The sequence below is a fragment of the Ascaphus truei genome, chromosome 12 (genome assembly GCF_040206685.1).
Source record: "Ascaphus truei isolate aAscTru1 chromosome 12, aAscTru1.hap1, whole genome shotgun sequence".
Classification (NCBI taxonomy): domain Eukaryota; kingdom Metazoa; phylum Chordata; class Amphibia; order Anura; family Ascaphidae; genus Ascaphus; species Ascaphus truei.
In genome coordinates this window covers 21,366,156-21,380,952 of record NC_134494.1, presented here as the reverse complement: position 1 = coordinate 21,380,952, position 14,797 = coordinate 21,366,156, and the positions used below count along the sequence as shown (strand labels likewise).

At 49.1% G+C, this 14,797-nt stretch overlaps 1 protein-coding gene across 3 annotated transcripts in view; it reads left to right on the top strand.

The window, feature by feature from the left end:
* Nucleotides 1-316: 316 nt before the first annotated feature.
* Nucleotides 317-14,797, top strand: part of PKP3 (plakophilin 3) — a 57,491-nt gene continuing 43,010 nt past the window's right edge. Inside the window, exons 1-6 of one of the 3 annotated variants that reach the window (XM_075566922.1) lie at nucleotides 317-446; nucleotides 2,919-3,093; nucleotides 10,503-10,591; nucleotides 11,414-12,108; nucleotides 14,082-14,205; nucleotides 14,440-14,650. In XM_075566922.1, the coding sequence (XP_075423037.1) occupies nucleotides 2,958-3,093; nucleotides 10,503-10,591; nucleotides 11,414-12,108; nucleotides 14,082-14,205; nucleotides 14,440-14,650 (1,255 nt within the window). In that variant the 5' untranslated portion in view covers nucleotides 317-446; nucleotides 2,919-2,957. Of the gene's footprint in view, nucleotides 447-2,199; nucleotides 3,094-8,820; nucleotides 8,894-10,502; nucleotides 10,592-11,413; nucleotides 12,109-14,081; nucleotides 14,206-14,439; nucleotides 14,651-14,797 lie in introns of those variants that run through there. The other 2 variants (XM_075566921.1, XM_075566923.1) reach the window with 2 other exon arrangements.

Genomic DNA, 14,797 nt, shown 5'->3' with positions numbered 1-14,797 from the left:
GCTGCAAGTGGTGACATGTAATCATCATATGCCTACTAATCAGCAGAGCATCGCTTCTCTTCCACCCGATACCTGCAGAACATTCCTCTGTTAACTCCAGTCTCTGCTAGAGACCTGCAGAGCATCACTCCTCTGCCAGGGACCTGCAGACCATCACTCCGTTAACCCCTTCTCTGCCAGAGACCCACAGAGCACTGCACCCTTAACACCTTCCTTGGAAGATGTCTGCAGAGCATCATGCCATCACCCCCTCCTCCAGTTGAAGGGTTAACGCTCGGCAGGGCGGAGGTGCAGGAACAGGTCCGGTGACATGTGATGATACAGCTTCCATTCTCTGTATTTGATACAATTTGGGTTATTACCTCCAGGGCTCCTCACATCACAGACACGGCGAGGACAGCGTGGAGCGCCAATGCTCCGCCGAGACCCCCGCCAGCCGACCTGAGGTATGGGGCTGCAGAATGCTCTGCGGAGCGCTGGCAGGAAGGGTGACCTGGAATGATGCTCTGCGGGCGGCTGGCAGGGAAGGGGTTAATGGAGGCATGCTCTGCAGGTCCCTCGCAGGGAAGTGGTTAATTTGGTGACGATCTCCGGGTCTTTGATAGGAAAGGGGTTAATGGAGTCAAGCTCTGCGGCTTTTAAATAAGGAAGAAGTTAATGTAGCCGTACTTTGAAGTTTAGGGTGGTGTTATTATTAAATTAAACGATGTTCTGAAGCTCTGGATTAGGCTGGTTTAGTGGAGCAATGTTCTGCAGGTCTACAATGGGGTGGTTTTAGTGGAGTGATGATCTGTAGGTCTAGAACAAGGTATTAGTGGAGCGATGTTCTGCAGGCCAAGAATAAGGTGCTTTAGTGGAGCGATGTCCTGCAGGCTAGAATTGGCTGGTTTTGTAGGGCCGATGTTCTGCAGCACTAGAATGGGGTAATTTTTTGGAGCGATGTCTCGCAGCACTAGAATAGGGTAATTTTTTGGAGCGATGTTCCGCAGGACTAGAATGGGGTAATTTTTTGTAGCGATGTTCTGCAGGACTAGAATAGGGTAATTTTTTGGAGCGATGTTTTGCAGCACTAGAATAGGGTAATTTTGTGGAGCGATGTTCTGCAGCACTAGAATGGGGTAATTTTGTGGACGATGTTCCGCATACTAGAATAGGGTAATTTTGTGAAGCGATGTTCTGCAGGACTAGAATGGGGTAATTTTGTGGGGCCATGTTCTCAGGACTAGAATGGGGTAATTTTGTAACGCGATTTTCTGCAGGACTAGAATGGGGTAATTTTGTGGAGCGATGTTCTGCAGGACTAGACTGGGGTAATTTGTGGAGCGATGTTCCGCAGAACTTGAATGGGGTAATTTCGTGGAGCGATGTTCTGCAGGACTAGAATGGGGTAATTTCGTGGAGCGATGTTCTGCAGGATTAGAATGGGGTAATTTCGTGGAGCGATGTTCTGCAGGACTAGAATGGGGTAATTCTGTGGCATGAAGTTCTATAGCAAGGGTGCGCAAACTGGGGGCGCTAGATTTTCTTGGGGGGGGGGGTGCCGGGGGGCCACGCAACGCCTCTATAACCCTTCCCTTCCAGCAACGCGTCGTAATGGTAAACCGGCGGCAAATGACGCCGCGGGTCACGTGATGTCACGTTACCATGGCAACATGACGTCACATGACCCCGCGCATCATTTGAGGCCGAGCAGGGGGCGTTAGGCGTCAAGGAGAGCAGGCAGGGGGGCGCAGGGGGAAAAGTTTGCGCACCCCTGTCCTGCAGGTCTAGAATGGGGTAATTTTGTGGAGCCATGTCCTGCAGGTCTAGAATGGGGTAATTTTGTGGAGCCATGTCCTGCAGGTCTAGAATGGGGTAATTTTGTGGAGCCATGTCCTGCAGGTCTAGAATGGGGTAATTTTGTGGAGCCATGTCCTGCAGGTCTAGAATGGGGTAATTTTGTGGAGCCATGTCCTGCAGGTCTAGAATGGGGTAATTTAGTGGAGCAATGTTCTGCAGGTCTTTGCCGGGGAAGGAGATGGTCCCTCTGAAGGTGGTCAGGCTAGTAGTGTCAGCAGTCAGAGGAGGCAGATGCTAACTGTAGACGGGGGAGGAAGATTTCACACTGTCAGTGAGAGGGGGGTGTAACATTCCTGTATGGTAGAAGGCGACTGCAGGGAGAGGGGTGTGTGAGACCTGAGAAAGCGCAGGGATGGGGGGAGGGTGAGAGCTTTGAGAGTGCAGGGAGGTGGCTGTGAGAGTGCAGGGAGATGAGTGTGAGAGCAGGGAGAGATGTACAGTATGAGTGAGTGCAAAGACATCCTGGGAGAGTGTAGGAGTTGGTGTGAGAGCCTTAAAACAGACAGGTGCAAGAGGGGATAGACAGAAAATTAGAGATAGGAGCTGAAGATGGGGGAGAGAAAAGTTGAGAGACTGCAGGGAAAGAGTGGACAGCACGAGAATAGATAAAAGCAGGAGAGAGACAAAGACAGTAAGATTAGGGCAGTGAGAAGAGTGCACAAGAGGGGAGGCGGGACAGAGCGAAAGAGGCAGGGACAGGTAGAGTGCTGAGGTAATAGCAGGGTGGGGCAAGCAAGCAGGGACAGTCTGGGAGCGTGGAGAGGGCTGTGACAGGCAGACAGAGAGCGTAGAGTGAGAGAGTGCTCAGGGGACAAGGCACACACAAGAGAAAGAGAAAGCAAGAGACATTTGCAAAGAGCGTTGGAAACAAAGCGCGAGAGACACCGCAAAACACATGGGTGTGTGAGAAGTAAACAGCGTGCAAAATCCAATCGTGTGTAAGCAGGGAGTACAGCCAGACGAGTGAGACAGAGAGTGTACCCACACAGAGAGCGTTGGAGTGCCTTTCCCCCTCCCCCCCCCCCCCCCACTCCGGCCTGGCCATGCAGGACGGTAACTTCCTCATGTCGGCCTTGCAGCCGCACACTGACATCACCTCGCTGGCGCTGCCCACCGACATGCAGCTGGACCGCACGCTCCGCGAGGAGAACCAGGAGATGCGCAACGCCCGGGTGCAGGCGCAAGTCCGGACACGGATGATGCAGAAGGGACCGACCACACAACGGGGCAACTCGAGCCAGTCCAGCTATGCAGGTAAGAGAGCGCTGGCTGGGTGTGTCTGTGTGAGAGCACTTTTCTGGCCCCGCACGTTAGAGAGCACTAGTTCTCTGGGTGAGAGAGCTTCTCGCCAGCTCTACCAGTTAGAGATCGTTGGCGCTCTGGGTGAGAGAGCACCTCGGCGAGTAAGAGAGCGATGGATCTGTGGGTGAGAGAGCACTTTGCCGGCTTTGCTTTACGAGAGTGCCGAGGCAATGGGCTCTGCTAGGGAGGCCCAGCGTGTCGTGTAGACCTGCAATACCGTAGACCTCCATGACAGTGGAAGGGTTAAGTTAAACCAGCGTCTCTCAACCTCTTAAGAACCACAGAACCTCAATGGCGACTCCTCGGAACCCCCGTCCGCTTACTGTGCGTGTAAATGACTACTGCTGTGGTTGGACCTTGCCCTTCTGTGAAAAAATGAACATCCTTTCCGTCGGCACGTTGTAACGTTTAGTGACCGTTGCAAGTCATTCATTGCAAATAGCCTTAAATAGCCTGATTTTGGTTTTGAAGAGTTAAATATCCACCATCACCACGAGTTTCTGAGAATCCCAGCTGATCTCCAGCAGGACAGCCAGGGATCCACTCAACACAGGCTGAGTCACTGAGTAAAGGGGTCAGTCCACAGTAGCGGGTCAAACGTGTCTGTGTGTCTGTCTGTGTGTGTATATATCTCTACATCTCGTGAGAAAGGACCGTTGGGTCTGAAATGTCGCCCATGTTTTGGTACTTGTTAGATGAAATAAATGTATATCTTTTGACATATTATCCTTGCGAGTGCTGCTGATTTTTCTTTGCTGTATTTCCTGGGGTTGGTTGGTCATCCTGTCCTTACTGCATGCACCCAGCTGGAAGCCAAGTATCTTTCTACATATTCTTATGATGAGTGCCCTGGACATCTGCTTTATATACATACTTTTCATTTTCATTGTTTTATTATTCAGTCGTTCTCTGTAACTGAGAAATATTGCGGCGGTATATTAAAGATGGACGTCGCTGTGATTTCCCGAAGCATGTTACAGAACTCTGCCCTAATCACTGGGACGTTGGAATTTATCGCTACATTCTTTTCTCAGTTGGGCTGTGCGGCCGGGACTTGCAAAGCTAATAAACTTATCTTAAATTATGACGCAGCCGAAGGTGGCGTTAAGTCGGTGAGGGTTTTCAATTGATGGCATTTTAATTGTATGTTACGATGCGGGTCAGACCCTGTGTAATAGCATAATTGGAGCATCTTGTGTTTATGAGGCATTTTAAATTCCAAAGCGTTTTGCAATTATGTCACTGACAGCGGTGCAGCCACCTCCTGGGGGTGGGGGAGCCCTGACAGTGGTGCAGCCACCTCCTGGGGGTGGGGGAGCTCTCACTACGGTGCTGCCACCTCCTCAGGGTGGGGGAGCCCTGACAGTGGTGCAGCCACCTCCTGGGGGGGATTCTCAAGTTCAGAGGCAGTTATAATACTCTGATACATGGAGATGAGTTTAGTGTGAGGAGGGAATGTATCCCGCAGCCTGTGTCCTAGTCCATAGTCTTGCCAGCGCCTCCTCTTCCTCTCTGATAAGGGCAAGGTGCAGGTACTGAAAGGTTAATGGAGCAATGCTCTGCAGCTAGGAGCCTTTAACAGTGCAATACTCTGCAGATCTCTAGCTGTGACGGTTGTCCCCTTGAATGCCAGAAGGTCTAGGAACGCATTGCGCTGCTGGCTGTTAATGGAGAGATACTCTGCAGGTCTCTGTTAGGGAAAGGGTTAACGGACTGCAGGCTCCGTCTTGTTGTCCATTGTATAGAGATACTCGGTCTCCCTCTATACGCAGGCAGCATGGCACACATTCCTGCACCGTGATGCTCTGTTTTTATCGCCGGTGACTCGGCGGTCCACGGGTTACTGCCCTGCCGGTGACACTCCTGTCCTGGCTGTGTCACCTGGTGAGCAGGTAACACCACTGTGTGTAATATAGCTGAGCTGGGAGAAGGGAGGGGCACGTTGGGGCAGACTGGGAGGAGGAGGGGGGGGGAGAGCTTTCAGCTGGGTGTAGAATTTCCTATGCTATGTGCATAGGCCTGTTTACTTGTCTCTTGAAGGGGCTGAGAGAGGAATTAACCATTTGTGTGTGTTCCAAAGGCCCAGACTGTTAGATAAGGCAATCCGTTCAACGATAATAGTTTTCAAAACATCCACTACTTTGCTACATGAGGCTACAGTGAGTGCTCCGTTCTCCCAGCGTACAATCCGATTGGATCTTCAACACAATGACACAAAAGACACTGCGCACCAGAAGTGAATGGCAAATGGTGTAATGTAAAAAAAAAATACACTGACCTATAGCATGAACTTACAATTTAGAATATAAATGTGGGCTCCACGATATCCCAGTGAGAGCTGAAAAGTCCCAAGACGATATTCTGCTTGGACCAGGTCCCCGGACACACCGCTCGCGGCACCTAGGAGCCGTGGAAGCCATGACGGGCAGCTCAACAGCTAATCTGCTGGTGAAGCGTCTCGCACGCGGTGGCGGGCGAACGCTCGGCTGGCAGCGCTAGGGATCCGAACAGCTGACCAGTTCAACAGCTGATCGTTGAGTTCGGCCTCTCCAACTGGCGGCGCGCAGACGCTTGCGTGATGACGAGTAAAGCAAAAGTGACAACCAACGCGTTTCGCACCGACGTTCTTCGTGTGTATACTGTATACACGCACCTCCTATTTCCCTCTAGAAATGAAAATAAACCCCGTGAAATTTGCAGTATATTTTTCTTACACCAATATGGTTATTTAATCATTTTTTTTGTAGCCACCCTCCTTGCCCCAGCAGTGTGTTATTTTTAAACTCCCAGCCCCTGACTGCCTTTATTACCCAGACAGTGACTCTCTAACATCTAATTGCAATGACCCAGCGCCTTGTTTTCCAAGAAATGACTGTCACTTCTAATGGCGCTGTCCCAGCCTTATTATGTTCTATGTGGGCGGAGAGGAAGCGTCCATGAAAGATGCCAGTTTGCACCCGCCGATGAGCTGTCTTGTTGTGTAGGTGCTGAGGGGTGTTTTTTTATACCGATTAGTAGTTGTGTGTTTACAGGCGTGTTTGTGTGCTGCAGACCTGGTCCTGTGTACAGATATACCTGGATGTGAGTGTTACACACTCTGAGGTAATCGTTTTCTTGGGAGTAGAGCATGTTTCCCAGTGACAGATACACACCTACGGTAAGACGCTAATGACAGGGGTGTGTCTCTTCCTGTACTTCTAGGACTCAGCAGGGCCAGGGGGGCTGCACCATTTAGACAAAAACAAAGTATTTATCTCTCTCTTCCTTTCTCTGTCAATTCAATAATGCTTTATTGGCATGGCTTACATATTCACAAGCATTGCCAAAGCTATGCATAATCGTTTAGGCAGGACATCAGTATTCCTACGCACGCTGTCACCATGTTCCTCAGGTGTGTCTGTTGGTCTTTCGCTGACAGATATTCGGCTGCTTTTACGGCTATCTCTCCTGATCCCCCCCCCCCCCCCCCATGAAGAATTTTTAACTTTTTGTTCATCATCCAATGTTGTGACGTTATTGATCGTCCTGGTGAATTCTCCAGGGTAGCGGATCCTTGTTTTCTTCATATCTGGGGCAGTACAGTACACAAGGAAATGGATCTCATTTCCCACCAGGCCCATGTCACATTGCTGTCAGATCCTGTCTTGCTCTGCTTTTCAAGGTCCGTCTGTACCGGCCTATTTCAATCGCCAACCTGTGGTCACTGACCATGTATTTGGTCATCATTTGCCTATGTTTGGTGTCTCTCTCGTCTCTCTCTCTCCTTGGTCTCTCTCTCCTTGGTCTCTCTCTTTCTCTTTGGTCTCTCTCTCTTTGGTCTCTCTCTCTCTCTCTTTGGTCTCTCTCTCTCTCTCCCTCTCTCTCTCTCTCTCTCTCTCTCTCTCTCTCTCTCTCTCTCTTTGGTCTCTCTCTCTCTGGTCTCTCTCTCTGGTCTCTCTCTCTCTTTGGTCTCTCTCACTCTCTTTTGGTCTCTCACTCTTTGGTCTCTCTCTCTTGTGCTCTCTCTCTCGCGCTCTCTTTGGTCTCTCTCGCGCTTTCTCTCTCTTTTGGTATCTCTCTCGCGCTCTCTCTCTCTCTCTCTCTCTTTGGGCTCGCTCTCTGGTCTCTCTCGCTCTGTCTCTCTCTCTCTCTTTGGTCTCTCTCTCTCGCTCTTTGGTCTCTCTCTCTCTCTCTCTCTCTTTGGCCTCTCTCTCTCTCTTTTGGTCTCTCTCTCTCTCTGGTCTCTCTCTCGCGCTCTCTTTGGTCTCTCTCGCGCTCTCTCTCTTTTGGTCTCTCTCGCGCTCTCTCTCTCTTTGGGCTCGCTCTCTGGTCTCTCTCTCTCTCTCTCTCTCTCTCGCTCTTTGGTCTCTCTCTCTCGCTCTTTGGTCTCTCTCTCTCTCTCGCTCTTTGGTCTCTCTCTCTCACTCTTTAGGGCTCTCGCTCTCTCTTTCTCGCTCTTTGGTCTCTCTGTGTCTCGCTCTCTCACTCTCTGTCTCTCCCTGGTCTCTCTGGTCTGTCTCTCTCTGATCTCTCACACTGTCTTTCTGTCTCTCGCTCTGTTTCTGTCTGTCTCTCTCGCGCTCCTCCAGACCTCTCCCTTTCTTTATTCTGTGGCCTCGCTCTGCCCTCTCCCCCTCCTTCTCTATGGGGGTTATTCATTAAACCACTATAGTGTTGACCTAAAGTCAATGGGAGTTTCCTTACGATAGTGCCCCGATCAGCACTATTGCAGCTTAATGAATAACTCCGCATAAATAATTGACTCTTTATCTCTGCTCCTGGTGTTTGAGTTTATCTGGGAAACTCCCCTGTGAAAGCAGGCAAATTGTGAGACACAGCTGTGTGTGGGTGTGTTTCTCTGTGTGTGGGTGTGTTGGTGTGTGTGTGCGCGTGCACACTCTCAGTATTTGCACTGTTTGTCTATTAGTATGTGTATAATATGCCTACATACATACCGACATTGTGTATGTGTGTGTTTCAAGAAAAGATTATACGGTCAGTTTACATAAGTACAAACTGTCACATCAGAATACACACGGCTGTATCCTATAAATTATCATTTATTTATAAGGCCTCAGCACACCATGCAGTGTGTGAAAGATAATATAATAACACATGCATGCCAATAATAAATAATGCATCAATCTAATACTTAACGATGACCCTTGATTGGCTAAGAGGCCTGACAGGCGTTGCTATCCTCCCAGGCACTGAAGGGATTGACATATGGTACGTGCATTGTTAAAATCATAATACAGGTTGTAACTTTGTAACACGCATCACTAGGCACATTATGTCATTAAGCACTTTGTTGCATCATCATCCACTTCTGTCCTTGCATGAGTCATGACATCATTGCCTGCGTCCAAACATGCCATTATTTCGGTGGTTGAAGCGTTCTATGCGCAATTGCGTCTTAATGCGTCCCATTATACACTTGTATATCGTGGTGTACGGGACGCACATGTCTGCAGCACCGTGTGATCCTGTCATTACCGTGTGTCACTCTCCGGGGTGGAGGTAATGTCACCGTCGGGTAGAATTCCTGATTGAACAAGCGGGCACAAGAAGAGCAGGTGATGGCTACAATGTTCTGGATCTCCAAACGTTTGCCATATCTTCAGTTGACAGATTAAAAAATACTATATATATATATATATATACAGTATATGTATATAGTGCTGCTTTTTATTAATAAGACTCCAAGCCTATGAAATGCTGCTGCTGAAATTCCGCAACACGGATGCCAACTCCATGAGAGTGGACATGTCTGGTATGTTCTTGTGGGCAGCTGTATACCGTCTTGCAATGTGTGTCTGCGCAGTCATTTGGCTCCTGTGTGCCTTATTACCCTGTATGGTTGTGTATTTGTGCAGTTGTGTGACGCTTTCTCAACCCTCCATGTAGCTTCTCTACGCATGTTCAGTACAGTTTTGTGTGCTTGTGTCATTCAGTTGTTAAATAGTTGACTCTCCTGCAGCCAGCTTCTCCTGCACATTTGTGTAGTTGTTACTGTGTAGTTAAGTATGTAGTTAAGTATCTCTTTCCTTCAGATGGCTTCAGTGAAGATGTGTAGTTTTGCTACTGTATAGTTGTGTAGCACACTTTGTCTCTTCCACAGACCGCTTCTCCTCTACTTCTCAGCACAGCAGTGTGTTTAGTTGTGCGACTGTGTAGTTATGTAACGCTCTCCTGCAGACCATTTATTTTCCCGTGTGTGTATAGCTGTATGTACATTTCTTACGGTGTTGTTGTGTAACATGCTCCTTCTCCACTGCTCAGTACTGCAGTTGTGTAGCTGTGTTACTGTGCATTTGTGTTATCAAAAATTGTGGGAGGGGGAATAAATACTTAAATGAACCAAATGCCGGGATATACAATGTGCAAACACCCATGATTGGGTCCCAATCTGGGCTCTTAGAGAGGGAGAGACTGCAGAATCTCGCCTCGTTTGGGGAGCAAAATACTAATACATTATAGTTCTGTTTGTAAGTGAGGCTTTTGCTGCATGAAGTTATGGGCGTGCCTGTGCACTGACAATTTGTCTCATTTGACAGTGACATTTGTCTCCGACTTCTTCTCGTGCCGCGTTGTATAGATTCTCGTCTGTTGTGTAATGCTCGCTGTAGCAGGCGGCTTCTCCCAGGCAGTTCTGTTGTAGTTGTGGTATTGTGTAACATTCTATCGCAGACAGCTTCTCCTCCCACGCTCGGTAGTTTGTGTGTGTGTGTGTGTAGTTGTGTAATGTTCCCTCTCTGGCAGACCGCTTCTCCTCCTAGTCTCAGTAAGTGTGTGTGGTTGTGTTACTGTATAGCTGTGTAATGTTCGCACTCTCACTCTCTCTCCTACTCCTCCCGAGCTCAGTGTGTGTGTGGTTGTGTTACTTTATAGCTGTGTAATGTTCCCTCTCTCTCACAGACGGCTACTCCTCTCGGGCTCAGTGTGTGTGTGGTTGTGTTACTGTATAGCTGTGTCATTTTCTCTCACTCCTACGCCTCCCGGACTCAGTGTGTGTGTGGTTGTGTTACTGTATAGCTGTGTAATGTTCCCCCTCTCTCTCTCACAGACGGCTACTCCTCCCGGACTCAGTGTGTGTGTGGTTGTGTTACTGTATATCTGTGTCATTTTCTCTCACTCCTACGCCTCCCGGGCTCAGTGTGTGTGTGGTTGTGTTACTGTATAGCTGTGTAATGTTCCCCCTCTCTCTCTCACAGACGGCTACTCCTCCCGGGCTCAGTGTGTGTGTGGTTGTGTTACTGTATAGCTGTGTAATGTTCCCCCCTCTCTCTCTCACAGACGGCTACTCCTCCCGGGCTCAGTGTGTGTGTGGTTGTGTTACTGTATACAGTAGCTGTGTAATGTTCCCCCTCTCTCTCTCACAGACGGCTATTCCTCCCGGGCTCAGTTCAGCTCTGTTCCGGCCTCTTACAGCTCCCGCTCCCAGACCCAGAGCTCCGAGCAACGAGTGTCCGTAAGTACCCAGTGATGGGGCTAGGAGGACACAGCCATGTGTGTATGGGGGCTGGTATATTACCGACTGTTTGCGTTGAGCTCAAGCTGTCAAATGACCTTTTTTTTTTAAATTTACCTACAATAGGCACACAGGTCTGTGCAAAAGCACAAATACGGTAGTTTTAAAAAGAAATCACTCAAACATTAAAGACTTATTAAAGCACCAGTCCGTTGCTGTTTTTTTTTACCTGCTTCAGGACCTCCTCTTGCCCTTTTAAACGCTGGTTTTCGTTTTAAAATCCGATGCTCCCATTCAGGAGATGTAAGGGTTTGACATATTAAGTGTCCGGGAGGTTAAAATGGAACCCTCCCAGGGCCCAGTGCAGTGTAAAGGTTACCGTGCTTGGGATTTTTAACGCAGAAAGCACCATTTGAAAGAAATTAACATTTTTATGAGTTCAATTCATATAGGCTTCTGGGGGGATTGGGTAGGCCAAATGATGAGGCATCCTGGTGCCAGGGAGGGGGCGGGTTTACATGGCACAGAAGTGCCAGGGGGGCAGGTGGCTGATGTGGCACACTGGAGTCTTGGGGGGGTGGGGGGGTTGACGTGGCACACTTGTGCCAGGGGGGGGTTGATGTGACACACTGGTGTCTGGGGGGTTGGGTTGACGTGGCACACTGGTGTCTGGGGGGTTGGGTTGACGTGGCACACTGGTGTCTGGGGGGTTGGGTTGACATGGCACACTGGTGTCTGGGGGGTTTGGTTGACGTGGCACACTGGTGTCTGGGGAGCAGTACCTGTGCCTTCCTCATTAACACCCCTGCTCCTTTTTGACAGGCCGCCCGCTCAGCCAGCTATGCCACCGTAGGAGGCATGCGGTCAGGGGGCTACTCCTCCCGCTCAGCGGTGGATGTGGGGGGCACTCAGAGGATGAGCGTTGCCCCCCAGCAGCGCGGGTACGCCACCACTTCTCGCCCCAACTCCTTCCACGAGCGCGTTTACCCGAGTCGGCGGGAGTATGACACCATGTCACTGCGGTCCCTGCGTGTCGGGGACGGGGATGAGCAATACGAGCAGGGCATGGCCTCCGGAGCAGCCACCTACAACCGCCAGATGTCCTCTGTCAGCGCCGCACCAACACTGCAAAGGTCTCTCTCTAGCAACATGGCCCAGGACGGTGGGGCCACTTGGGTGGAGCGGGCCGAAGTGGCACAGACTCGGACTATCCGTGCACCTGCCATGCGCACCCTGCAACGCTTCCAGGGCAACCACCGTGCCCGTGGGGCATCGGCTGGTTACGGCACAGTTGTCCAGCAGCAGCAGCAGCAGCATCAGCAGCAGCAGCATCAGCAGCAGCAGCAGTTGACGGGTATCGTGGGTTCTAACTACATGGCGGGTATGATGGAGCAGAGCATCCGGGCACCATCGGTGCGGAGCCTGGCAGAGTCCGGGCACCACATGCAGGAGATTAGAGGGATGGATGTGTTTGATGGGAACAAGAGTCTGATGAGCCAGCACTCATTCACCAGCGGGTAAGAGGGCCATTAAGGGATTAGTGGGCACAGGCAGCGGGGGCGGGATAGGGTGGGCAGTGATGGCGGTCAGAAGATAAAAGGGTGGGCAGTGTCATTTCATAAAAGGGACAGTAGAAAAGCCAGGCTGTGTGGTGCTCTAAAACGTAGACTCAGCAACTTCAATTGTATGTTGTATTGGTTGTATCCTTGAAGTATCCCACATATAAATGGTGACCACCTATAGCATAAACACCTGATTCCACTAGTTATCAATAAACCGGAAGAGTATAACCCAGATAGGTAAATACTCACACTAGCTAGTGTCCAGCCAAATCATTGATTAGGAAAAACGGTGTAAGATTGAGTAAATAAACTCACTTGTAGCAGATGGTCCTCCCGGGATTAACCTTCATTGGTGCGTGCATCCGGTACTCCATAGCAGAGGCAGGTATCCGGAAAGGAGAGTTGGAGCACAGCTAAACGAAATAAATTTGCTAGAGAGTGTGTCCCAAAAGTTAGAGGTTTATTATTCGTCAGTACATGGTAACAAGAAAAAAATGAGCCCTCAGGCCCCCACCGACATGTTTCGAGCTTCCGCTCTTTCTCAAGGTGTACAATGATCTGAAAATCTCTCTTACCTATTATAGTATCCTTTTCCCGCCAATTGTCCCGTCAACCCGTCGCTTAGTCGTTTCACACGTAATGCACCTTGTTGCCAGAGCGCACCACGCGTATCACGCTTCACGCCGGGTATACCGGTGACGTCAGCGCGTCAGGGAACAAAACAAACTTTATTAATAATATAAACTTAACAAACCTAACATAAATTAAAATACTTTTATTAGTCTATTAAAACATAATATATATTAACTAAAGTTACAAACATATATATATGAATAAAATCAAATTAAAAAACAAACAACCAAGGTTTGATCGTGACAGTATAAAAAAAAAAATATATAGTTATATTTTTAGATTATAAACATATGAATCCTCATATCCCCAATTATATCCAAAGTTTCCATTCTGCAACAAACATATATCTACAAGATTAATCAATCAAATCAAATCACTGGAATCATCAATTAATCAATTAATAAAGTTTGTTTTGTTCCCTGACGCGCTGACGTCACCGGTATACCCGGCGTGAAGCGTGATACGCGTGGTGCGCTCTGGCAACAAGGCGCATTACGTGTGAAACGACTAAGCGACGGGTTGACGGGACAATTGGCGGGAAAAGGATACTATAATAGGTAAGAGAGATTTTCAGATCATTGTACACCTTGAGAAAGAGCGGAAGCTCGAAACATGTCGGTGGGGGCCTGAGGGCTCATTTTTTTCTTGTTACCATGTACTGACGAATAATAAACCTCTAACTTTTGGGACACACTCTCTAGCAAATTTATTTCGTTTAGCTGTGCTCCAACTCTCCTTTCCGGATACCTATTTCATAAAAGGGAGACACGGCCAGCGGGGCAGGGGTGAACATTGCCAGCGGTTGAGGTTGACACTGCCAAGGAAGGAGGGGGTAATTATCATGATATAATAATAATATAAGGATGCATTTCACAGTGCAGTGTGAGGCACCTATATACTGGTGCATGTTCTGTGTGTTTTATGACTCTGTGATATGTCATGTCAATATATACTGTACAAGTATTTATATGTTGATCTTATGATGTCACACTGCACATAATGAGTTAATGATGCATGGTACAATGTGACACGCACGCACGCACACACGCACACACGCACATACATATACATACACAAACACATATACGCACATGTGCACGCACATACATATGCACACGGATACGCACACATATACCCAAATATATACATACACACGGTTTATATATTTGTATATATTGATGTTATGACAGTACAGTGTACATTTTGATATCCCGATGCATATTATGATGTTACCTTGTATACATTGATCATATGATGGTGACCGTGTCCCTCTCCCCCCCAATCCCCGCCCCCAGGTTTGATGAGATGGACATGCCGTCAGCAGTGAAATACTTGATGGCCAGTGACCCCAACCTGCAGGTCCTGGGGGCGGCTTATATACAGCACCGATGCTACAGTGATGCTGAGTCCAAGAAACAGGTGAGACTGAGCTACGAATGCACCTTCAATCGGTGACACTGCACCTCGACACAGGCCAAAAATGAATGGGGCAACAAAATGGCCGCCAGCCTATTATCGACCCCATTGCTGCTCACTGCGTTGCAGGAAGCAACAGGTTTGAGGATTAGCTCTGGGTCAGATATTCACAGTGAGTTATTGGCAGGTTAATGATGTCATGGTAATGTCAGAGGTGATGTCTTCCACCACTCCCAGGCACGCAGCCTGCAGGCAATCGCCAAGCTGGTGAAGCTGTTCAACCACCCGAACCAGGATGTGCGGCGCCAAGCCACGGGCGCCATGCGCAACCTCATCTATGACAGCCCCGAGAACAAGTTGGCGTTGGTAGAGGACGGCGGCCTGTACGAGCTGCTGCAGGCCCTGAAGGAGAAGGAGCCGGACGATGAGCTTAGGAAGAACGTAACAGGTACCACTTGTCTCTCCCTTCCTCCCTCCTCCTTCACTTCTCTCTCTCCCCTCCTCCTTCACTTCTCTCTCTCCCCTCCTCCTTCACTTCTCTCTCTCCCCTCCTCCTTCACTTCTCTCTCTCCCCTCCTCCTTCACTTCTCTCTCC